Below are 25,553 nucleotides of genomic sequence, written 5' to 3'. Positions count from 1 at the left end.
AATCCCTTTTATGAACTGTAACTCAGTAAAATCTTTGAAATTGTTGCTTTAATATTTTTGTTAAGTGTAGAAAACTGATTGTCTAGTGTTTTAATAGACAAGTGCAAGGGTATAACATTTGGTTTTAAGTGCAAGTACTGCAGCATTTAGTTAAAAAGTTATTATGCATATTTTCTCAACCCTGGATTATACTTCAATAAAACACTCCATGAAAAATGCTAATTATGTCAGAGCTGTAGTTTTTAAAAATTAACTGTGGATAGAATTTCAAGGTTGTGAATGTTTGGTATTCACCCATGTTACTCAAATCAATATGGCTTGTAACTCATTCAGATCAATAGAGTTTCTGTATTTTATCAAGAGAACAACGCAACACTGCTGGGACAAACACATTCGTTGTTAAAGAAAATTGCCTCAGTCAATGTAAAGCTAAGAGTGCACTAAAGTGCATTAGTGCATTTACACATGAAAGGCAAAGACAAAAATCGAACAAAATTGATCAGGTACATAAACAATTATGCATTTGGAATGATTGAGGACACAAGTGCTAACATTTTACAAAGAATGTGCCCTGTTAAAACACTGACAAAACTATGCAAATCACAACCAGGAATAGTTGTTCTTCCTGGTTCATATTTACTGGGCTGTAACAGATATCTGCTTCTCTCTCAGCTCAGAGGTAAATCCTACCCGTAAGGTATAGAAGGCAGAAAGTCTCTCTCATTCTTAATTCTGATTTTAAAAGTATACTCACAGTGAACTAGTTTCCAAAAAGAATGTCAAAGAACCGTTGCAGACCAAATGACTTGCACGCTTTCTACACCTTGACCTTTTCAAAACACTCCTGATCCTGAAACAGGATCTAACATTAGAGGGTTATTGGACTTTACAAAGAGATCCCTGAAGTGCTCCCTGAAAGCTGTAATGCTTTCAGGGAGGACTACGGAGCTGTAATGCTCTGTCACATAGATGGTGAGGTAAAACTGGAAATGTCTGATGGCATTGTGTTTAAATTAATAGTCAAATGGAAGGGTTTACAAACAGCACCACCATTATCCTCTCTATTTGACATCTTCAATATGTTTTGATTTGAGTAGCTGGTGGTGCTGAGAATAGCTTATGATACACTAACATAATGCTTGCTAAAATAACACAAAACCAGAGCACTGGTTATTCCAAACACTGGCAATAATACTGTTGTAAACACTCATGTCCATCTTTAAGGGTTAGGACAACACAGACCTTTCATCAGGCATCTTTTAAATAAAGTCAAAGTAAGAAATATAGTAGCATTTAGGACAGGGTAGATATTGGTAAGAAGGCAGGCAAACTCCGCTGTATAATTCTGTATTATCCCACTGTTACTACACCATAAAATTCAAAAACTTCACTTCTCTTTTTCGTGTTGGGCCCAAGGTATTTCCAGTGTATGTGACATTACCCTGAGCATCAAGCAAGCAGATCATATTATTTTACCATGACAGTGAGTATTTAGAACGAGGCATTACTGGTAAGGGATTGAATAAAGCTCAGGACAAAGGTCTTTTGCAGTTCGCAAATACCCATATGAAAGGGAAAAAAACATTATGGATGTCTTCTTGACACCATGTCATTTCAAGAGAAGAAAGTGAGTGCTGTATCTCAGTAGGAGTGTGGTGGTCCAGGCTTGGTGCCCTCGGCCTGGTTGAAGGGGTTGGCTGAGCTGGTGGACTGGTCCTGCTGGTCAATGGACTGGTAAGCATCTCTGTTTCGTGTTACACTGGGGAAGCCTGCTGTGTAGAGACAAGAGATCTTTCAAAATATAGCTGATCCACAGAACATTAAACTGTCAAATGTTATAATTTTTCAACATAAAACCCAACGTCAACCTCCATGTTAAGGTTCATACAGAAAATGGCAAATTACATTTGATGAATTACATTCAACTCACACAATCATAGCGGTGTTAGACTACCACAGTCAGGTGACCCACAGTCAAATGATAGAGAATGAAAAGGGAGGAACAGAACACCACCCAGGAGATAAAAGGAATGGATATCTACAAAGCCAAACTCCTTGGGAATTGTTTACACTGAAAACCCTGTATATGAAAGTCCCTTCAAAACAGCACATCGCAAACAAACTTGATTTATAACACACTTTTGAAGAGGAAAGGTGTGGGGCTAATCTTACAGGCTGCAGTATTCACTCATGATGAACCACTAGTGCATACTGAACAGTCACCCAGTCCTGTATGGTCACGCAGACAGAATACCAATGGCTGCCTAAAACCAAACCTGGGAACATAGAATTGAGTGTCCGACATGTGATCAATCTTGTAAGAGGCAACCTTAGCGTTCAACCACAATATGGATAATGAAAATCAGATAACGAAAACACTGACGCAAAAATAGTTAGAGCATTTTCCCTTAAATAGCATTTATTAAAAATATTACTTTAAAATGTCTGCATAAATTAATTTTCAAAAGTCTAACACTGATATTTAAGTGCAAAGTTGTTAATCTCAAATCATCCATTTATAACCTTAATATTCAACCTTATTCTGATGAATACAGATGCAGTCCAAAATATTCTTTACTACATAAAGTCATAAAAACATTCAATCAAACAAAAGCACAAACATCAAGCAAGAATATGTAAGGATCATTTTCATGGAGTGAAACAGATGTGACTTTCAGAATTGTAGGAAGGAGTGACAAGCAGATATGACGTGTGATTAGCAGAGGAGGATGATGGGACACAAACACAGATACTGGAGTCATGTGGCAAGAGGGAAGACTGGACAGTCAGAAAACAAGACAATAAGTAGAGGCATGGCTGTAGTTCTTCAGCCCAGCAGTTTCCCTTACTTCCTGTGTGAGGGGAGGATTGATGGAAATAAAGGAATGATGAAAAAGAAGAAGAGGATCAGTAGCGGCGGCCAATAAAGGCACTGTCGGCACTATCCGTGGTGCAGCGACTGTCCACTGAGGTGTCTAAGTCTGAGGGGTCAGAGGCAAGCAGCAGGGGGGGGGGGGGGGAGACAAAACGCAAACAGGGTCAGAACAGAGATACAACAGACAAGACAGGATTGTTTCCACTCACAGACAGAAAGCTAAAGACAACATTCAATCACTAGTAGTGTGACAGAGTGAGGTTTAGTGAAATGCTAACAATTGGATGTTTGGTATGGGATGACAAAAGCAGACTAACAGGGTTGTGCCCAGACTTAAATTTATAACATAAATGCAGAAAGTAAACAGCATAGTTGGTCAATTTCCACAACAGAGCATTGAAGTGCAAGGTTCAAATTCTCTGTTTTGGTGTCCAGGTTACCATGCACCTTCAGATACTGTGTGTGGGCGAAGTCTTGCATCTAGTCTCAATATCTGCAGTGCTGCTGATGGCAATGTAATTTTGCTGAGTATACCTTTAATATTATTGATGAAAGTGGAATAAATAAATGGTTTACTTACTCTTATCATGTGTAATAATGTAGAAGGGTGATGTACGGCAGACATTTTGCACTTGAATGCTTATAGAAATGCTGGTACAAGAAATAGACTACAACAATTTATTGTAAGTAATGTTAAGGGGCAAAGTAATGTGAGAAGTGTTTTTATGACTGCCAATCAAAATACTAACTTCGGGTACTGTAATTCTACATAATGTACTGTACTTATCAGCGTTAAATGGTTTTAAACCGACACACACCTTGATTGCCTTCTCCTTGGTGTATAGCACTGCAGGACGCCACCTTAATCCCAGAGCCCCCCACCCCCATGTCAAGCAATCAGAGAGCATTTAAAAGAGACCTTGAAAACTTAGAACATTAACTTTATTAATCACCTAGTTTCCAATCAAAGCCACATGTCCCTGCTGTGCATCATTCAACTTTACCACAGACAAGTCAACCTTATTAATGCTCTATTCTTATTTGAATATCCATGAGAGTCAAATTGGGTTGATCAACTTATACAACTTTTGACAAAACATATCTTTGTCTATTCAGGGTAACAAGGCCTGACAGAACCATCAAATTACCTAGTATGAACACTCCATTCAAATGTATTTCAGGCATGTCCTACTGCTCTACGGGGTAGCATAACATGCCCTTCCTGTTCCAGTAGGTTTTGAGAACAGTCACCAAACCTCTGCAAAAACACCCAGGACTTGTGTTGTGCTAACATCTCAGTTTGACTTAGATCAAGTTGAGAAGGGAATGGGTTCTGCCACTGCCATTATAGATTGCACTGTGTAATTGTCCTTTACTGTATACTGTATTCTTCCAATTAGCTGGGAAAGACAGGAACTCCAATCAGATTATTTTGCTCATCGGTGATATGTGACCCTGGCTAGGATGGTCCACTAGTTAGTGGGTGTCTCAGGCGCATTTGTCTTGTGACCGTCTCTGTAACTCAATTAGCTGGACTCTGGTTTGATCTGCCTGCAGTACAGTTTTACACAAAGGCTCTGAGCAGCCAGCCTGTGCACTACAATCCTCTCATGTCCAACAACATGAAACAGCCCAGGCAAGATTATAGCCTGGAGAATGTAATTTCCTCACAAAATCTCCTTGGCACTAGGATGATATCACATCACACCATGCTTCAGACTTTGTCCATACCAGTCCAGGGATAGTCCTGAGACTATTTCTACAAACCCCAAAACCTTATTTTTACCATTAGAAGTGACAGTGAGTAACTAGCCCTACTGTAAACAAATGGTGGCTCTACTCACACTCACCAAAGTTGACATTGTAATCTCCTCCACGTTCTCTGTACATTTGGTAGACGAAGAAGCAAGAGACAGGTTTGAGTAGCAGGCCCAGGATGGCCATGCCCGCACTGAAGCGGAATGTGTCCCTGTTCCTCTCTGCTAGACCCTCGGCCAGCGGATAGTAGATCCCAAAATGGATGATGTCCGTCAGTATCGTCACTGCAATCCCAATAAGAAACTGGAAGGGAAATGCAGATGGAGAAACTAGACAAATGCATATAAGAGCCTGATGAGGTAGGATGATTCTTATTGATAGCTAGCCGGCTAAACTCAACTCCGTGATTTACTATGGTGTTGAGCAGCAACTAATCTGGGCGGACTGGAGCGCCGATGTCATTTTCTGTAATGTTGTGTGTAATTGAGGGTTATTCTTTGGCATTTTCTGTCTGAGATGGTACAGGAGTTTGAGGAAGTGATTCACCATAAGTACAGCATCGATGGAGTCCCTCTGAGCGATGGCCCACACACCCACAGCCAGGACACTGAAGTTCCCCCAGGCATAGGAGGGGGGTAGCCAGGCCATGCAGCCCCTAGGAACCACACACAGTAAAAAATACCAACAGACACTTCCAAATGTTCAGCATACACTAGCTTCTCTAAAAGAGTAGGCCTCATAAATCTCCAAATTGACAATTGTATTTGACAAACTCTGGAGGCAAAGCATGTAGCTGAGAAGTGGTCCATTATCAGCTTGTGGTTAAAGTTAGCCTCTTCTGTGACTGACTGTAACTAGGAAGTCTTCAGGTAGAGCATTATGTTTGTGCAGCCATCCATAGAGAAAACGCAACACAAGTGAACCATGTTGACCACTTTCCTCAGTTGGAGTCGTCAACAAGCGAAATTCCACAGGTGTATGAAAAACCCTTGAGAGGAGCCAACCCACCCACTTACTCACCAGATGGTCAGTAGCCAGTGCATTAGTACTATGGCCTGTGGGGACAAAGAAAGTCAACATCATACACGTGAGTTTCACATTTTTAGTGCCCAATGAGGCAATTTGCGTCAACTCCACTTGAATTGATAACGGATGCCTGACATTTCATTAAACGATCAATGATTTACAATAAATTAAGAACGTGAATTGATTGAAGAAGTTTAACCACGAACTCAGCATCTCGTGATAAGCCCTGACTGAGTCATTTCACGCACGATAGAAGGGACAAGATTGTTACACAATTGTTGCTATTTTTTAGTCTACAATGACATAGCGCTTATGTTCCTGTAACTGGGCTGATGTGACACGTTAATAATAAAATGTAAATACTGTCGAAGCGCGTATCAAGTAAGAGCAGTGTAAATAAAGTCAGCATTGTATGTATGACTTACAACTATTGCAAACATGTTAACAACCGACTTTACCTTGAGGTTTACGGCAGGAATTTCCATATTTTCAGGCCAATGCAATGCAATGCAGATGTTGTGGTCCCCTTCAACTTTTGAGGTTTCTGAAGATTTAATACATAACTGTTCAACTTCTCTGATAAAATGTCTCAACCACTCCCACTAACCAGGCAGCAAACACAAACCATGTGACAACAGCCTGACTCCTTCCGCCTAACCCTTTGCACACCCCATTATTTCATACTGCAAAAAAAACACGTGAGCGTCAGCTGCTTGGTCTTGGTCACCATTCTGTAAACCAATTATCATAAACATTAGACCATGTAGCCAGTCTATTTATTGGAATATGGGCAAATATTTTCATGTTCAAACATACCAACTGTATTACAAGCATTCGGGCTGAACTGGTTACAGTGGCCACTTTTCATAAGCTACATGTCACAAAAGTAAGGTGTTCAAAATAATATAAATCACAAGTTAAATATCTGGTGTTGTTCCCATGAGTCTATAAATGACTGTTCCAGGACAGAAGACAAATACAATCTTTCTGGTGGTTTTATTCTCCACTGTCTCCCACCCAGGTGTCTTCCGTCAGCCTGGTCTCATAGACTAGATTTAACATAGTAAACGTAAATCCGGGACACTCAAATTAGCATGATATGTTATGTTTGGTATGGTTGTGAGTGGATGGGTGGTCATAGAACATAAATGGCAAGCAACCTAAAGGTTGTGAGTATGAATCTCTTCATGAAAATGTTTTGCTGATTTGCAACTTTTCAACGACTTACTACTTTTTTTCTACGGATGGGTGGGCATATAATGTAAATGTCCAGCAACCCATAGGTTGCAAGTTTGAATCTCTTCATGGACAACTTAAGCATTATAGCTAATTAGCAACTTTTCCACTACTTAATACTTTTGAGCTACTTTGAAACTACTTAGCATGTTAGCTCACCCTAAACCCAACCTTAACCCTTTAACCCTTACCCTAACGCCAACCTTAATCTTAACACTAACCCCTAGCATCGCTAACATTAGCCAGCTACCTAATGTTAGCCATCTAGCCACCTAGCTAGAATTCGTAAGATATTATAAATTTAACAAATTCTTAACATATCGTACATTTTGGAAATTTGTAACATATTGTACGTTTGCAAATTCATAACATATAATATGAATTGAAATTCCTAACATATCATATGAAATGTGTAATGGACATCGACAAATTAATAAATACCATACGGAATGTAACATATCATACTAAATGGAGTCATGGATTTACGTACATAATAATACGAATGCTTTAAGAACAGGTTGGTAATATGATTCTATCAGCTCATAACTGCAGTGGGAAGTGCAAACCCATGGTAGACATATGATATGCTACAAATTCTAGCCAGGTGGTTAACGTTAGCCAGCTAGCTAATGTTAACCACCTGGCTAGAATTTGTAACATAGCTGGCTAACATCAGCTAGGTGAGGAGTTAAAGGTTTAGGGTTAAGGTTAGGGTTAGGGGAAGGGTCAGCTAAAATGGTTACGGTAAGGGTTAGCTAAAATGCTAAGTAGTTGAAAAGTAGCTAAAAAGTAGCAAGTAGATAATTTGCTAATTAGCTAAAATGCTAACATTGTCCGTGATGAGATTCAAACTCGCGTCCTCTGGGTTGCTTCGTGTTGTATTGTATGCCCGAATAACCACCCTACTTTCGTTATTGCCTGAAGTAACTATCTGTCTTATGTAACAATACCAAACATAACAGATCATATCTTTCCAAATTTACATGTACTATGTTATGTCTAGTCTATGAGACCAGGCTGATGTTACATATCTTGTCATTTTCTCTGCAGATGGTTATTAAACCTATCTCACTGACTGAGGTGGTCTTTCTAGTAATAACATCCAGATCCTGCGTGAAGAGAATACGATCTTTCAGAACAGCAAGTGCTTCAGGGAATTGCTAATGTATCTCATCTCTCTGTACCTCACCTTAAATGGGTTCTTAATAGACAGTTTGTCATGCTGCTCATGAAATCCAAATGAGGTAGAAATTAAATTATGCTGTGCAAAGTATACAGTGTCACCCTGTTATGCATCTCTACAGCACAGGAGTTTGGTGGCACCTTAATAATTATTAAAGTTTGAGGACAGGCTCGTGGTAATGGCTGGAGCGGAATTGTGGAATGGTATCAAATACATCACAAGGTTGCCATGTGTTTAATTCCATTCCATTTGCTCCGTTCCATCCATTATTATGAGCCATCCTCCCGTCAGCAGTCTCCTTTGCTCTACAGGTACATCTCTGTAAAGTAACAGTTGTTTCTGAGGTACACTGCTAACAATAGAAAATCCTTTATTCTAACCCCATTTGTTTATATGGCTGTTGATTCATGCAGTGAGACAGTTACTGGATGCTAAATGCTGTGGCGTGACTATAGAGGTGGAAGAGGTCTCATCTTTGTATGTGTGATGTTATGATGTCTGAGACAGCAGCATATTAACATAGTCCATTTTATTCTTCTTTTATGTTTGATAAAAGTGTACAGCTAATTGGTGATTTACTGCTGCTGCAACCTGAACTCAGGAGTAGTTGTATCACATTAAATGTAAATCTGCCTCCTTCCAGCTATTGTGAAAGGGGGATACCTAGTCAGTTGTACAACTGAAGGCATTCAACTGAATTGTGTTTTCCGCATTTAACCCAACCCCTCTGAATCAGAGAGGTGCGGAAGGTTGCCACGATCAACATCCACATCTTTTGCCCCCCGGGGAACAGTGGGTTAACTGCCTTGCTCAGGGGCAGAATGACAGATTTTTACCTTGCCAGCTCGAGAACTCGATCCAGCAACCTTTCGGTTACTGGCCCAATGCTCTAGCATGATATCTTAAGGTATGTATTCATTTGTGGATGTCCAAAAACCATTTTGTGTGATATGTTACAAACGACAATTCATATGATATGTCACAAATTGCAATTCTTACAATATGTAATGAATTTGCAATATTTTTGATATGTACTAATTCCAATTTGTTGTGGCTAACATTAGCTAGGTGGCTAACATTAGCTAGGTGGCTAACATTAGCTAGGTGGCTAATGTTAGCTATGCTAGGGGTTAGGGTTCGGTGTTAGGGTTAAGGTTAGGAGTTAGGTTAAAGGGTTAAGGTTAGGGTTAGGGGAAGGGTTAGCTAACATGCTAAGTAGCTAAAATTGTCCGTGATGAGATTCAAACACACTTCTTTTGGGTTGCCAGAGGTTCATGTTCTATGCCCATCCATCGTGTTATACCCCACCCATCCTCCCCGACCAACCACACTCCTTTTGTTTTACCTGAAGTAACTTTATGTCTTATGCAACCATACCAAATGTAACATCAAACTCCCAATCCGACAAGGTTAATTGACCCACAGTCCCACAAAGTGACATGATATCATTGAAGTGAAATGCTAATGAGCAATAGAAAACCAATCACGCAAATGTCACCATTCAGAATATATATAAACTCACCAAAAAGGATATGTCCCTTTTTCAGGACACTGTCTTTCAAAGATAATTTGTAAAAATCCAAATAACTTCACAGATTTTCATTGTAAACGGTTTAAACACTGTTTCCCATGCTTGTTCAATGAACCATAAACAATTAATGAACATGCACCTGTTGAACACTAACAGCTTACAGACGGTAGGTAATTAAGGTCGCAGTTATGAAAACTTAGAACACTAAAGAGGCCTTGCTGCAAAGAGGCATGAGGACTGCAGATGTGGCCAAGGAAATAAATTGCAATGTCCGTACTGTGAGATGCCTAAAACAGCACTACAGGGAGATAGCTGATCATCCTCACAGTGGCAGACCACCTGCACAGGATTGGTACCTGCAGGACAGGTACAGGATGGCAACAACAACTACCCGAAGTTACACCAGGAACATCCCTCCATCAGTGCTCAGACTGTCCGCAATAAGCTGAGAAAGGCTGGACTGAGGGCTTGTAGGCCTGTTGTAAGGCCTATTTTACCAGGCAAGTCAGTTAAGAACAAATTCTTATTTTCAATGACAGCCTAGGAACAGTGGGTTAACTTGTTCAGGGTCAGAACGGCAGATTTTTACTTTGTCAGCTCAGGGTTTCGATCTTGCAATCTTCCGGTTACTAGTCCAACACTCTAACCACTAGGCTACCTTCCACCCCAGCAACATGACCGGCAACAGCGTCACCTATGGGCACAAACCCGCCGCCGCTGGCCTAGACAGGACTGGCAAAAAGTGCTCTTCACTGACGAGTCGCGGTTTTGTCTCACCAGGGGTGATGGTCGGATTTGCATTTATTGTCAAAGGAATGAGCATTACACTGAGGCCAGTACTCTGGAGCGGGATCCATTTGTAGGTGGAGGGTCCGTCATGGTCTGGGGAGGTGTGTCACAGAATCATCGGACTGAGCTTGTTGTCATTGTAGGCAATCTCAACGCTGTGCGTTACAAGGAAGACATCCTCCTCCCTCATGTGGTACCCTTCCTGCAGGCTCATCTTGACATGACCCTCCAGCATGGCAATGCCACCAGCCATACTGCTCGATCTGTGTGTGATTTCCTGCAAGACAGGAATGTCAGTGTTCTGCCATGGCCAGCGAAGAACACGGATTTCAATCCCATTGAGCATGTCTGGGATCTGTTGTATCAGAGAGTGAGGGCTAGGGCCATTCCCCCTAGAAATTTCTGGGAACTTGGAGGTGCCTTAGGGGAAGAGTGGGGTAACATCTCACAGCAAGAACTGGCAAGTCTGGTGCAGTCCATGAGGATGAGATGCAGTGCAGTACTTAATGCATCTGGTGGCCACACCAGATACTGACTGTTACTTTTGATTTTGACTCCCCCCTTTGTTCAGGGACACATTATTCAATTTCTGTTAGTCACATGTCTGCGGAACTTGTTCAGTTTATGTCCAGTTGTTGAATCTTGTTATGTTCATACAAATATTCACACGTTAAATTTGCTGAAAATAAGCGCAGTTGACAGTGAGAGGACATTTTCTTGTTGATGCTGAGTTTATCATAATAAATTGGCTGTCTCGGATTTACATTTACTATGTTACGTCTAGTCTATGAGACCAGGCTGGCCACCTGCTGTACTGGAGTCTTGAACCAAATCTTGTATGTCATTAATTTATTGTGGCCACTAGATGGAGGTGATATAGCTTGAAGCCATTTAGAAACCATAGCACCCAATTTGAAGAAGAAGACAATGCTCTGATCGGAGAAACACTCTTTTCACGCCACTTCGAAAATGGTCTCCTAACCTGCTACGAAAATCATGTCCGGTCATAGCTGTGTCTGTGCCACTTGAAAAGAGTGTCTCGCTCTGATATATGGGAAGGTCTCAATTTCATACTCCTCTCTCCTTGTCTCCTTCCCAAAACCCATTGATGAGAAAGGCAGAGGTCCCTCCCCGCTGATTGCTCCCAACCCATAGGGATCCCCATCCAGTTGACTACTTTAAAAAAAAAGATATATTTTTATTTAACCTTTATTTAACCAGGTAGGCAAGTTGAGAACAAGTTCTTATTTACAATTGCGACCTGGCCAAGATAAAGCAAAGCAGTTCGACAGATACAACGACACAGAGTTACACATGGAGTAAAACAAACATACAGTCAATAATACAGTATAAACAAGTCTATATACAATGTGAGCAAATTAGGTGAGAAGGGAGGTAAAGGCAAAAAAGGCCATGGTGGCAAAGTAAATACAATATAGCAAGTAAAACACTGGAATGGTAGTTTTGCAATGGAAGAATGTGCAAAGTAGAAATAAAAATAATGGGGTGGTAGCCTTCAATGGTAATGTACATGCTAAAACTATTTAGAAACCAAGTTGAATGCTCTAACTATCGCTAATGGTGTGACAGGGATTAGACAGTCCTGGTTATCGTTAGTGTCTCCCAATTCTTTTAAGGTGTCTGTCCTCTCGCACCCTGCTGGTAATGAACCCATTTGTTGTGACAGTAACATGGCAGATGGCCACTGGCCAACCGTAGCAGGTGCGACCCCTGACCTGACCTCCTGTTGACCTCTTTGACCTCTGTGACATCAGCGACAGTAACCAACGTAGAATTCATGCAATAATGTTTCTATTCAAAGCGGGTATAATTTCTGTCATTTTAATTTAAAGACGTATTTGATCTCAAAATGTCGTAGAAACAGCCACATCTGTCTCGTTGCACATTGGTTGGGTATCCTCTGTCTCTAGAGGGGACTGGGAAGGGAGGGATAGGAAGGGAGGGAGGTGTTTGTGACAGATGGATGTATTACTTTAATTTCTGTTGTAATTTTGCTTTACACCTGGGAGCAAAGTCAATAATCGGAATTTAATTGAATATGTGGTAACACTCCTCTGAAACATCTTCTCATACACTAAGTGTTAAACAATTCTCCATTCCTTTCTATCTAAAGGCTTTATGGGCTGTTTTACAGTCTAGGCAGGTCCCTTATTGATGCTGCTATTCCCCATGTATCCTGCCACGATTTGGCTGGGTGTGATCCATCATTCGACTGGCTGCTTTCCAAGTTTCAGCAGTGCACTCAGTAGCACAACACTTTCTCAGGGGTTATTATAAAAAATACATCACTACTGCTTTTATTCCAAGACTGTAAATCAGAGTGAGAGCAACATGGTGCTCCCAGTGTGCTGGTTGTTTGGGACAAAAGACAAGTATTACTTACTCTGCCTGATCAAATATTGATACAGGTGCAATTGTGTGGTGGGAGTAGGAGCTAATGTTTTACTCACTAATACACTTCATGTCAGCTAATGCTTTACTCACCAATGCACTTGATGTCATTGATTTCCCCTTCTATACACTCGGTGTTTCAATTTTTGTTTGACCACCTTGTTTCTCCATTTGAAAGAGAGACAAGAGAGAAAGTGTGAAAGAGGGATGCAGCAGTGAGACTGTGGAGGATCAAGGTCACCTGCATAGAAGCAGAGAGAGAGAGAGAGACAGGGAAAGAAAGTGAGAGAGACAGCATCTGTCCTCCTCCAGGAGGCCCTGGGCTCTGACACACAGCATCCCACTGAGAGCAGGGGGCATACAGCCCCATCCTCAGAGCTCCTGTGGCTCTTTGGAACCAACTCTCACATCTGTCTCCACACAGAGTGCTGAGAAGAATTATCCTCACTGGTGTCATGGAGTATAATGTTTCATAAAAGACCCTGATCCCCGTGACTAAACAAACTGAATCCATAGAGGTAGCATAATGATAAGAATCTTAACCAAGCCTGCCTCTGCCCTGCCTGTCCATGAAATGGTTAAAGGACATGAACCCCCACTGACTCACATGAGCCATAGCTCCCTCTGTATCATGTGAAACTCTGTGGTATGATGTAACATGAGGTCCTGGACATTTGACATGGCTAAATCCTACACCCAAAAGATCAACCCTCAATAACACTAGTGACAACCGTCATCATTGTACAAGAATTTAATCACATACAATTAAGTTGGGAAAAAAAACACAATATAGACAGAGAGTTCTGTTTGAAGTATTGTATAAATAAAACATATAGTTAAACATATAAAAGGAAACTCAAACAAACATGTTTGCTTATCATACTAATTACCTTTTAAAGAGTAGTGTAACATTATCAGTAGAAAAGCAATTGGTAATCAATCCATTCTCAGAAAAGACATTCATATGTACAGGACACAGATAATCAGACACTGCACAGTTGTTGTTTTGGACCTAACATACATGTACATGATTTTGTGGCATTGAAGTGGGGGAGATGATATGAGTTGGTAGTATGAAAATGCTGAATTAACTATCACTGTCAGGTGATGTATAACCTGTGTTCTGTCTGTTTTGTCAGAGGGAGTGGTCATGTTCAATTTGTGGTGTGTGTGGGGGCCTCTGGTGTGTGTCTGTCACCCCTCACACTGTGATGAAGGCACCCTGGTCACTGTTGGCTGACTCTGGCACTACGCAGCGGCCCCTTCGCCTGGTCACTCGACGCTTCCGGTGGAACTTGGCATAGCAACGGAACCCTTAGACAAAGTAATAGGACAATAGAGGATGGACAAGCAGGTTACTGACATATAGAAAAATACCTTTATCACCTACTGTTTGTTGGTTGTGTTCTCTCAAAATCTCTGATGTTCTGTGGCTTTCGCCTGATACATCCCTTACTCACCTTCCTCGCACATACAGTCGTCATAGCACTTGTTGTTGAGGCCCCGGTTGTGAGGCTTACACTCGTGTTGTCTCAGGTCACAGCAGGAGCCTATAGGAGGGGATGGAGGGAGAAACCATGTGACTTCTGGTTGTACATTTAAAAACAAATGTTTCAACCGTCACATGGCCTTTATCATAACGATCCTTCAGGAGACCATGACCGGAGTAGTCAAAGGTCAAGGATCAAAGGTCAGGAGAGTAGTGGATGAGCGACAGTTTAGTCACTGACCTGGGAGACAGTCCAGATGGTGGTCACATGGCTCGATGGCATCAGTGTCCACTGTCACATTGCCACTGCTCAGGTTCTTACTGCGCCGCTTGTCTTCAGCATGCAAAACAACAAACAACAGATTGCCAATAAAGTACTTGGACTGAATGATTCAACCCAGGCTCAGACAAACAGATGGACAATCAAGCAAACACTTCAATGTCAATAGAAATAACAGATATATCACACGTGTTTATTCTGTGCTGCGTGTTCAGTACATGCCAAGGGATCATTACAAATGTAGGACATTAATATGATCACCCTGTTATAGCAGAACTTTTGTTACATTTGTAGTGTATTTGAGGTTTTAAAAGGATTCTGAAGTTTGTCATTTCCACATTATGAAAATGTATCAACCCCTACAAAAATGTCCATTAATTATAATCCACATAATAATTCAGATTTCGTGTTGCTGCAGGATTATTTTCCTGCTGCAGTAGACTGGCTCAAATTAAGATCCTACATCTGTATGTTTTTTGGGGGTGGTGGAGTGAACACATTCATGTGTGACTTTCCACCAACATTAACATTAGCTGTATCTTCTCAAAACATCTAAAGTGCTGACCTTTCTTCCTGGAAGATGGCCAGGCGTCCACTGGCTTCATGTCCTCGTAGTCTGTCCAGTCAAACAGAGTCATGTCCAGTGTGGGCATCACCTCTCCTTGCATCTTTCCCCGGCCAGACTTCTGTAATGCAGAGAAAATACCCCATTACAGCCTCACACCATTGGTCTCTAACTACATTCCAGTATGTTTCTGTTGGGGTGTTGATGTGCACTGACACCTGGCCCATAAAACAGCCTGTTAGTTGTGAACACCCAGGACTTCACACCCCAGAGTGCTTTACAGGCAATCAGTTGGCTACTGAGGATATGGCTACCCACTACACTGTTTATGGACCTGAGGCAGCATACATACATCAGATGGTAGTGTTACTACTGGTCAGAGGAGAAGGCCTGTGCTGATTCACACAGCTGTGATTTTACCAACACTGTCAACAATGTCCTACAATATTAAACCCTGAGCCGAAGCAATTTTAAGTTGAAGTCAAATTTAACAAAACAACTCCTCTGAGAATTACTCAGCAAAAACCGATATGTCATAAACTTCAACAAAACTCTTTACATAATGCATATCCCCTGGACCTCTGGGCTGTGTTAACAAAATAATAGCAGGTTATTATGAAGTCAATTTGACATTGAGAGGTCTCCTGGTGATGTCTAGAGAGACTGGACCAACCAGGCTTCTGGTGCACATTGATCCCAGCTCATTCTGTCTCACCCCGAGGAAATATTGAGGAACATCAATTAGATGTGGGATATTAGTGCTTGGCTGTTTATTTAGCCAGCAGCCGGAATCAAATATGAATTAAGAACGCTCCCAGCATCCCTGTGTCATTGAACCCAGGTCCACTCCAAGCGAGGCTTCCACTTCAGGCCGGTATCTGATAGCTCCTGAATAAAGACATACACACGGTCTCCAAGGTTCTCCGGCAGCTTGTAAACAGCATACCAAGCAGTCAGACAGACCAGACATCAAACACTCACAGAGGCCAGTAAAGCCAGACAGGACTACAGTAACTCTGGAATTATGGGCCTGGGAGAGGAAAACACCATGGGCCTGGGAGAGGAAAACACCATGGGCTTGGGAGAGGAAAACACCATGGGCCTGGGAGAGGACAACACCATGGGCCTGGGAGAGGAAAACACCATGGGCCTGGGAGAGGAAAACACCATGGGCCTGGGAGAGGAAAACACCATGGGCCTGGGAGAGGAAAACACCATGGGCCTGGGAGAGGAAAACACCATGGGCCTGGGAGAGGAGAACACCACAGACAAAGAGTAGGCTCCTCGGAACAGATGAGTACTGGTATTTACCAGTCTAATGAGTGTGTTGGTGGTTTGATAGCATCCTGTGATAAATAGATGGATGATAGAGAAGGAGTATTTATATTTGAGGAGCAGAAAAGATATCTAACTCTGTGTGTGTGAGCGCTGTGATGGCAGGCAGCATACTGGGAGAAAGTGACTGACAGATGGCTATGAGGAGGAGGGGCCAGGCAGCTACACCTCACCCACCACACTTCTACAACCCCCCTCCTCATACAAATGAGCCCATTGCCTCCTAGACGTTTAATCATGGATTTACCAGACAGGAATACATAATAACCAAGACAGTAACAGAGAGGGTATTCTACTACTTGACCAATGATGGTGTGAACTTGACCCCCAAGGCATGTGTTATGTAGATTAGCATAACTATATCCATCATATCTAAAAACCCTTGAGACCAGTCTACCATATTGGCTATTATGTTCTAACCACCCTCAACTGATAGGTAATTTAAAAAGCCTGTCTCCTCGCTTTTCTGAGATGAATAATGAGCTATGTGATACATTAAGCCCATTATGGAGCCTAGGTATTTCCAAATAGGAAAAACAGTCGCTCTTTCTTTACCATGAACACGTATCTCTATAAACCCTACAACACTGAGGCACAACTGACAATGGTATTTCTAATAAGCACTCATATGTCTTTATGGGGTACCTGGGGTTTGGTGGAGGCTGGGGGCAGCGTTGGGAGATGCTCGCTCATCACCGTGGAAACCGCATAGGAGCCGGAGCCAAAGACCACGTAGATGGGGGAGGGGGGTTCAGTGGGCGGGGTCAATCTGTGAGAGGAGGCGGCTGCAGCGGCAGAGGAGACAGATCCCTCCTCAGACAGATCCCTGTTCTTCAGAACAGAGCCCAGCTCAGGCTCAGGGAGAAAACCTACAATGAGGGAGAGAAGGACAGAACAGGGGTGGGGGAGGTAAAGGATAGCCAGACATTATCATATACACCTAACAAGATCTCTCCCTGTTGCCAAGAAAAATGTATTACATTTTTTTTGTTCATTGTTAAGTATAAGGTCAACTACTTAAAATACTTAATCAATTTATCAATGCCCTATAACAAAATCACAACATTTAACATTATGTTTTTAAATTGATTAGTATTTGTGCTCTTTTAGAACTCTTTATATTACATTTATAGAGAACTAATCCCAAACAGGCTCACGGCTCATTATCTGATAACCCTAGATCCATTGGGGACTCACCTTTAGTGAGCCGACTCTTATCTCTCCGACCTCCATGTCTCCTCTGGTCAAAGTGGTGCCCATGCCCCTGGCCCCTCCCCTTGCGTGGCCCCAGAGGGTGGTTGTCTCGGGCATGAGACGGGTTCCTGAAGCTCCCACGACCCTTTTCCTGCTCCCTGCCCACAGGACCCATCTCCAGTCTCACCGGGTTCAGGCCCTCCAGACCCGTCCCATCATCCTCAGGCCGAGCTGCGGGGTGCAGGGGCCTGCGGGAGAGAAGCCCAGCCCCAGAACTGGCTTTGGCACCGCGGGACCCCTGGCCACCATGCCCCCCTCCACGCTCCCGACCGTGCCCATGCCCGTGGCTCTGGAAGCCCTGATCAGGGTACTGGAGGGCATTGCCACTGCCTGGCAAGGGCTGTGCCAGTCTCCTCTTTGCATGTGTGGAGCCAGGTTCAGCGCTGTGTGAAACAGCCAGAGTGGAGAACAGGAGAGCCAGAGGCAGACACCAGGATGAAGACATCATCTATAACCACAGAGCCACCTGCTGTAAAAATACAACAGTTTTCAGTACACTCATTCTATATTTTACATGACAAAAATGGACAGAAGCAGCTACATTATGATGACACAAACACACAATGGACTGGGCTGGTGAGCTATACTTCTCAGAAAGTCCAGAGTACATTCAACTATACAGTTGAATCCCTACAGAACATAGTGTTTCACACCATCAGTCACTGCTGATTGGTGTGATATCCCTCTGTGAGCGCCTGTGGTTTTGAGCCTCTGCCATGGAGTCCACCACCAGGCAGCCATACTATCCTCCTCTGCCATAGAGTCCACCACCAGGCAGCCATACTATCCTCCTCTGCCATAGAGTCCACCACCAGGCAGCCATACTATCCTCCTCTGCCACCAGGCAGCCATACTATCCTCCTCTGCCACCAGGCAGCCATACTATCCTCCTCTGCCACCAGGCAGCCATACTATCCTCCTCTGCCACCAGGCATCCATACTATCCTCCTCTGCCACCAGGCAGCCATACTATCCTCCTCTGCCACCAGGCAGCCATACTATCCTCCTCTGCCACCAGGCAGCCATACTATCCTCCTCTGCCACCAGGCAGCCATACTATCCTCCTCTGCCACCAGGCAGCCATACTATCCTCCTCTGCCACCAGGCAGCCATACTATCCTCCTCTGCCACCAGGCAGCCATACTATCCTCCTCTGCCACCAGGCAGCCATACTATCCTCCTCTGCCACCAGGCAGCCATACTATCCTCCTCTGCCACCAGGCAGCCATACTATCCTCCTCTGCCACCAGGCAGCCATACTATCCTCCTCTGCCACCAGGCAGTTACACTATCCTCCTCTGCCACCAGGCAGTTACACTATCCTCCTCTGCCACCAGGCAGTTACACTATCCTCCTCTGCCACCAGGCAGTTACACTATCCTCCTCTGCCACCAGGCAGTTACACTATCCTCCTCTGCCACCAGGCAGTTACACTATCCTCCTCTGCCATGGAGTCCACCTCCAGGCAGCCATACTATCCTCCTCTGCCACGGAGTCCACCACCAGGCAGCCATACTATCCTCCTCTGCCATGGAGTCCACCACCAGGCAGCCATACTATCCTCCTCTGCCATAGAGTCTACCACCAGGCAGCCAAACTATCCTCCTCTGCCACCAGGCAGTTACACTATCCTCCTCTGCCATGGAGTCCACCACCAGGCAGCCATACTATCCTCCTCTGCCACGGAGTCCACCACCAGGCAGCCACACTATCCTCCTCTGCCATAGAGTCCACCACCAGGCAGCCACACTATCCTCCTCCGCCATGGAGTCCACCACCAGGCAGCCACACTATCCTCCTCGGAAGACCCCAGGCAGTACACTGTTCCCTTGTCCTCTGTTCCCAGAAGCGCTCCATACCACCCTATCATAGCCTACTCACCCTTCCACCATCCCTGTTGCTGTGCTACGGCAGCACTCATCAGTCTTAGCAGTAATCATTACCCTCTTGTGCTAGCCTCTCAAGCTGCAGTGGCTCTTTAGGAGCCTATATAGGACAGAGACATACAGACCCTTAGTGCTGTAAAAATGTGTTGTAAAAATGAATTTCCCGGTCAGTCATCCTCTTCATCATAAAATGCTTCAGCCGTTCTCCACCACAGCCTTGCAGTATGTATACCTGTGGGCTCTAGGAGCTGCATCTCCAACCCACCTGTCTATTTATTATAACAGTAAGAATCAAGTGTGAGGTCGATATGATTGAGACATAATGACATAACCCAATTAGTGGCACTGCCACTGACCGCACTATGGAAATCAAAAAGGGGATTGGGACAGTGGGACTTTCTGAGAATATGGGCATGGGGCCTGAGGACTAATAACCACTAGCTAACTGACCGACTTCATTTGTATTCAACTCGGGATGTCCTAGTAAAATGTCAGAGTCCTTGTTTCTAACCCCCTGGTCTAGTTCATGTGAGTTCATTTGGGTTGTTTATTAAAAAGAACAAGGTGAGCTTTCTGTTCCTCTCTGATGGGTTTGGACCATCCATCGCCCTGGCAACGCAGCATGACTGCTCTGCCCCTGGCAGGCCACTCTTTTATGTTAAAGACAGACGACGGTGCGGCCCATACAGAAAATCTATAGGGGAGAAGTATTGACCTGCTGCTGCAGGGGTGTTGTGGGTCGATAGCCTTGCCTCTTCAATCACACACACACACACACACGCACTTTCAAAAACACTCCACCCTGAGGTTTACACTGAGTTATTTAGGTACTTTGAAAACAGGCCAGGACTAGGAGATTGCGTTATGGGGAGGAGGAGAAGCAACTGCTGTCAAGGGGAATGTGTGGTGCTATTGCAAGCAGGCCTGTATGGGGAGTAGACACAAACTGCTATCTCTTGCCTGTCTCTGGAGGGAGTTCTACCCACTGTGCAGTTTGCAAACAACAGTGGGACGGTAGCTGCTGAGGTGAGACCTTTATCGTCTAGAACCTTACAGTGTGTCTGAGAGAGAGAGGTACAGTGCCCTTTCCCACACAAAGTGTTTGGTCAGGCTTTATTTCATCCTCCAGCCCTGTACATTTGACACTGCTGTGGTAGAGAAGGGTATTTGTAATCACAGGGCAGAGAGACTTCGCAGAAAAATGACATCGCAAGAAAACACTCTAGCTTGTTGGTCTGCTCAGTGAGAACCATGAGGCCTTGCTGACAAAACGAACATACCAACCAGTCCCAAAAAATAGACAGCAGCAAACAGCATCAAAATGCACACGACGTACTGTACATATTGACTGAGCCCAGACTCATATTGGAGATCACAGAGTCCTCTGAAATGAGTGTGCAGATAATAGGGCGCAGACAGAGGCTGAGCAGCATTCTGATTGAATGGCACCACAAATATTTCTCTCTCACATAAAGAGAAAAGGGGCGCCTCCATAGAAACGGAGTGGACTGCTAGTCGGAGCCTGAATAGCCCTGTCACCTTAAAAGGAAGGCGGTGGGTAACAGAGAGGGGCACAGAGGCAAAGAGCATCCTTGCCTAGCAGAGCCCCTGCTCCTTTGGGCCTTTGATGTAGCCGTCAACAGGTGGTCCTTTGAGAAGACTCGGGATGGGGGTGGAAATAGAGCACTCTGGGGTGGAGTTCTCAGCATCTTCTGATGATAAGCAGCCCCTACTAAACAGTGTATTATACAGCGCTGTGTGATATAGGTAGGACGCAGCAGGGGTTAGCATCTGGCGCCGAGGCGGTGGCCAGGCCAGGGGGGCAAAACCAAGTGGCCAAGCCAAGCGTGAAATTCTTTCTGAAGACAGAGAGGGCTTTGAGAACACATGAGGAGGAGTAGGATACAGTATGAGGTGTACCTTCAGTTTATATACACATGGAAAGCTATGAACATATCGAACAACTTATTGAACAACTGAGATGATATGAATTGAGATGAATTAGTGTTCAGACAGAGGTAGGTCCAGTGATGATGGGTAATCTAGCAGCGAGTGCAAAGGGCCACCTCTGAGGCCTGGTTCATTTAACACTGAGATCTGAGACCGCTCTCTGGTCCATGACCAATTGGTCAGTGCTCATCAATATCAGGCCCCAACATGCTTCACAGAAGCCCAGCTTACAACAGATCATGGACACAGCTGAAATGATAGTTTGAAGAGGGCCTGGTAGGGAGGGGAGCAGCGAGGCAAGGTGAGGCGAAGCAGTGGCACTGGGCTGGCAGTGGACTCTGTTTTATGTTCATTGATAACTTCACCTGCTGGGCCACAAGCCTCCAGAAGCCATCTGCTCCTGTCCTGTTGTCTCTCCTAGCAACCAGCGTGGCCACGAAGAACGACCAACAAAGATCCAAAAACTCCCGGAATCATTCTGGGTTTACATAAAGAGATTACAGGCCCATGTCCAAAAGCACATTTATATCAGATGATTTACCTGATTAGCAGTGTTCCGTCAGGTTGCAGAGTGTGTGCCTTCTGTGTAATGTGAGAGTGAGACGACAATGGGAAGTCAGGAAGGGAGGGAGTGGCTGGGCTCAGGTGGACTCTGGTCCCTGTCCCCATCACATATGGCTCACTGGAGAACAACAGACTTCACACCAACCAGACCAGAAACGCATGACTAATTCACCATCCTTTCTTTGCTCCCCCAGTGAACAATGCCAATAACCACCCCCCCCCCCCCCCCACACCCAAAACAAAACCAAATGGGAGGTCTTGTGGTAAACACAGCTGGTGATCCACTGCGATAACTGTACACTCTAGTCAAAATAAGAATGCAGAGAAAAAGATCATTCAATAGCCTGTATAGTTAAATGCCCAAGAGAGGATTGATTTCTCAATCATTTGGCAGACTTAAAGAGTCAATGGATGCATTCATGTATCTATTAGCAGATTAAAATATGCTGTTCATCAGGTGTTCGCCATGTAATAAACACATAAGATTCTCAATGTTTTACCAACACTTAACTTTCATAAGTCTGATTTCCATCAGATTTCTCAACAAATACTTCAGGAAAGCTACTGAAAGCACTAGAAAAATTTGTTTCAGCAAGTAGCCTTTCAACTGCCCAATCAATAGAGAGCAATAGTAATGGCGTCTTTTTGTAGGCACTAACTCGACCTATGGGAAAATGAATGGAGTTTTTGTAGGGTTTTTGGATAAATGCCAAAAATAAGGTATGTGGTAAACATGGGCTTAGGAGATCTTATACATTTTGTTCTATAAGATCATCTTCAGCAGCTAAAGTCACTTTTTGTGAATTTTGAGCACATAATGGCAATATAATCCCTAAAGGTCATGTTAACTGACTGATATGTCATAGAACAAAACATATAAGATCTCTTCAGCCTGTGTTAATCTCAGACCTTATTTTCGGCATTTATCCCATATTCTTTCCTCATAGGAACAGCTGAACGAACCAGAGGTAACTCATTTCTGGGTCTTAGGACTACAAGCTGGCGAGCTCTATGACCGCTGATTTAAACAGTTTGAATTCTTCAGCTCTCGAGAGAACAATATTGGAGATTTCATACCATCAACTGGGAGCTTTTGCAGCTCTGAGTGTGCAGCATTGTCATCTGAGCCCCTGGAAACTGCTCAGTGTGATGAGAGCCATAAGGAAGGCCCATCTGTCAGCAAGTGAGCCGATGCAGAGAAGAGGCACAAACTGATTCTGTGGCAATTTCGTTGCAGGTACAACAGATGTGGGGCAAGATCGAACATTGCCACGGTTGCACAGCAACATCACAGACATCCCGCAATGTGTCCATTATCTTCCCGTAGAGCACGCTCAGTGCACACACACACACTCACAGCGGGGCAACCTCCTCCAGATACCCACAGAGCAGAGAGAGAAACACGTTCCAGCAACGCTCTGAGACACAAACAGCACCAGGAGAACAGAGCTACAGATATCCCACTGAGAGGAGAAAGACAAGGGAGAGACAAAGAGACAGGGGGAGGGTAGGCCAAGAGAACAGACAGACAGTAAGAGAACAGACAGACAGTAAGAGAACAGACAGACAGTAAGAGAACAGACAGACAGTAAGAGAGAGACAGTAAGAGAGAGAGAGAATTTATCCAGGGCAGGGTTAATTGGAACAGTGACAGTGGAATCGCTCTCTCTCATTTGATGTCACACAAGGAGACCAGCTGGGTCCACTGTTCAAAAACCAAAACACAACAACAACCAATCAGACTGAACCAACCTTGAACCCGAAAATATCACTGTTGACAGCATAGCAAATCTCCTCCATTATAAGACATGGAGATGGTGGCACGCTAGGTTTAGATCACCAATGTAGTCCATAGTGGAGGAGATTTGCTATATTGGCACAGCTCACTGCTTTACCTAGCCTACACATTATATGAAGAGGCAGCATAGTGATAGTGTATTAGGAAGTTATCTACGTACGTGGAATGGAGGAAGAACTTTAGTTAATTAATGCTTGGTTAGGCTACCATAAAGTCATGATTCATCTTTCCATATTTTCCTTGAGTTTGCTATTATTTTTATGAAATGTCTCTCAATAGTGAACGTGGACTGGATGTGACCCCCAGATCGCCCTGCCGGGAGCTTCACAATCAGGTCTCTCCACAGTTCTCATAGGGATCACATTCACATTCCTGCTGATTGGCTTGCTTTTAATTAACAGGCTTATTAATGAGTCCACAAATATTGTACACCCACGTCTCTGCTTTATATTCACTTACAGTTGATTAATAAAATGCATGATCTCACAAGGAGACAGCCTACCTAAAATCTCTCACTCTCTCTCTACATAATTGCAATATATGATTGTCTCTCTTAACATGTTCATTAATACTCTTTGAGCTATTTTCAAGATACAGAACAAAAACATATTTTATTTCCAATATCAGAATGACTTTCCCCTATGCCAAATAACAGAACACAGTTAAGTTCAGATAAGATTATCATAAAACGTACCACTAAGCAATTAGGAATACTGAAGGCACTATTGGGTATAATAAAAAGGCAAACAATTTCACATGTCTTTAAATTTAGAATAATTGGCCGCCACGGTTTCTATCTTGCCTTCAGTGGAGTTCATTCATATAGCCTAATAACTTTATAGAAGAAAGTGGGTGTTATTAATGCACTAGCTAGTACAAGATGTAGTCTATTGAATGCAACAATATAAAGCTTAATGAATGATACAGGTGGCACATTTGGTTGGCAATAGTTCGTTATTGCGACAGAGAACCTTCTTTAACACTTGAATAAATTGACAAATGACCTTACCCGCGTTGGTTAATCCGTTGAGGTTGACTATTAATTGCAAAGGGAATTCAGTCATATGGGAGGACCGATATAGTTTGATAACGCGCACAGGACTCTAATTCCGTCTGTGTAGGCTCCGTTCAGGGTCTGTGTGCTGGTCGTAGCGATTCTATCTGCTTTTTGAAGTCACCGGCTGGAAGCGCGTAACCGTATGCGCGTTCATGCGGAGATTTATGTCAGCGTTTGTCCCATTAGATGAGGCGCATGGGAATATCAATTTGTCGCCAGTGTTGGCCGGTAAAGTGAGAAACTGTCGAAATGTATTCCTTCTTTGATCACAATTATCACCGTGAATTATATCAACGTTTCCTACATGCAATGGGAACTGAACATTGAAACAAGTAGTACGCAAAGTGTGTACGTACACAAGTGTGCATCAATTAATCATTTCGCAGGAAAAATAAAACAGAATTGGGTTTCTTCTTGTGTAAGAATATTGTATAACTTAAGAACCAGCATCCGTTCATGTGGCAGTAGGGGGTAATGAAGAAGTTGAGGCACAGCATGTTGTGGAGGACCCCCTGCTTGGCACGGCGCATTATAAGCATATGACTCCCCAGCAAGAGCGCACAGC

At 43.6% G+C, this 25,553-nt stretch overlaps 2 protein-coding genes across 10 annotated transcripts; both read right to left on the bottom strand.

Annotated features, from left to right (window-relative positions):
- Positions 1-31: 31 nt before the first annotated feature.
- Positions 32-6,335, bottom strand: LOC124003820 (angiotensin II receptor-associated protein). Of its 6 annotated transcripts, none has more exons than XM_046312413.1 (5): positions 6,118-6,332; positions 5,654-5,688; positions 5,180-5,288; positions 4,720-4,936; positions 32-1,772 (listed from the first exon to the last, which is right to left on the bottom strand). In XM_046312413.1, the coding sequence occupies exons 1-5, from the start codon at positions 6,142-6,144 to the stop codon at positions 1,642-1,644; spliced, it is 519 nt and encodes a 172-aa protein (XP_046168369.1). In that variant the 5' UTR covers positions 6,145-6,332; the 3' UTR covers positions 32-1,641. The 6 variants fall into 6 exon arrangements, with proteins under 6 accessions (XP_046168369.1, XP_046168370.1, XP_046168372.1 ...); XM_046312414.1 differs by having other exon boundaries at positions 32-1,769; XM_046312416.1 differs by having other exon boundaries at positions 32-1,769; positions 4,726-4,936; positions 6,118-6,331.
- A 7,210-nt stretch (positions 6,336-13,545) lies between these two features.
- On the bottom strand, positions 13,546-25,116 carry LOC124003711 (draxin-A). Of its 4 annotated transcripts, XM_046312252.1 has the most exons (8): positions 24,941-25,116; positions 22,111-22,266; positions 17,677-18,202; positions 17,125-17,348; positions 15,145-15,265; positions 14,541-14,633; positions 14,271-14,360; positions 13,546-14,124 (listed from the first exon to the last, which is right to left on the bottom strand). In XM_046312252.1, exons 3-8 carry the CDS (start codon positions 18,179-18,181, stop codon positions 14,012-14,014), a joined length of 1,146 nt encoding a protein of 381 aa, XP_046168208.1. In that variant the 5' UTR covers positions 18,182-18,202; positions 22,111-22,266; positions 24,941-25,116; the 3' UTR covers positions 13,546-14,011. The 4 variants fall into 4 exon arrangements, with proteins under 4 accessions (XP_046168208.1, XP_046168205.1, XP_046168206.1 ...); XM_046312249.1 differs by lacking the exon at positions 22,111-22,266; XM_046312250.1 differs by lacking the exon at positions 22,111-22,266 and having other exon boundaries at positions 17,677-18,199.
- Positions 25,117-25,553: the final 437 nt, after the last annotated feature.

Source organism: Oncorhynchus gorbuscha, linkage group LG18 (assembly GCF_021184085.1).
Source record: "Oncorhynchus gorbuscha isolate QuinsamMale2020 ecotype Even-year linkage group LG18, OgorEven_v1.0, whole genome shotgun sequence".
NCBI lineage: Eukaryota > Metazoa > Chordata > Actinopteri > Salmoniformes > Salmonidae > Oncorhynchus > Oncorhynchus gorbuscha.
The sequence above is the reverse complement of the archived record's forward strand: the minus strand, read 5'-3'. Positions and strand labels throughout refer to the sequence as shown.

Excerpts from the sequence above, each read along its gene's own strand:
- LOC124003820 (XM_046312413.1), bottom strand. The coding sequence starts at position 6,144 with ATGGAAATTCCTGCCGTAAACCTCAAG. Across the intron at positions 5,289-5,653 it reads CACTGGCTACTGACCATCTG|GGGCTGCATGGCCTGGCTAC; the intron begins GTGAGTAAGTGG and ends TGTGGTTCCTAG. Across the intron at positions 4,937-5,179 it reads CCATCGATGCTGTACTTATG|TTTCTTATTGGGATTGCAGT; the intron begins GTGAATCACTTC and ends TTTCCCTTCCAG.
- LOC124003711 (XM_046312252.1), bottom strand. The coding sequence starts at position 18,181 with ATGATGTCTTCATCCTGGTGTCTGCCTCTGGCTCTCCTGTTCTCCACT. Across the intron at positions 17,349-17,676 it reads TAAGAGTCGGCTCACTAAAG|GTTTTCTCCCTGAGCCTGAG; the intron begins GTGAGTCCCCAA and ends CCCTCATTGTAG. Across the intron at positions 14,634-15,144 it reads GCCATCTTCCAGGAAGAAAG|ACAAGCGGCGCAGTAAGAAC; the intron begins GTCAGCACTTTA and ends TGCATGCTGAAG.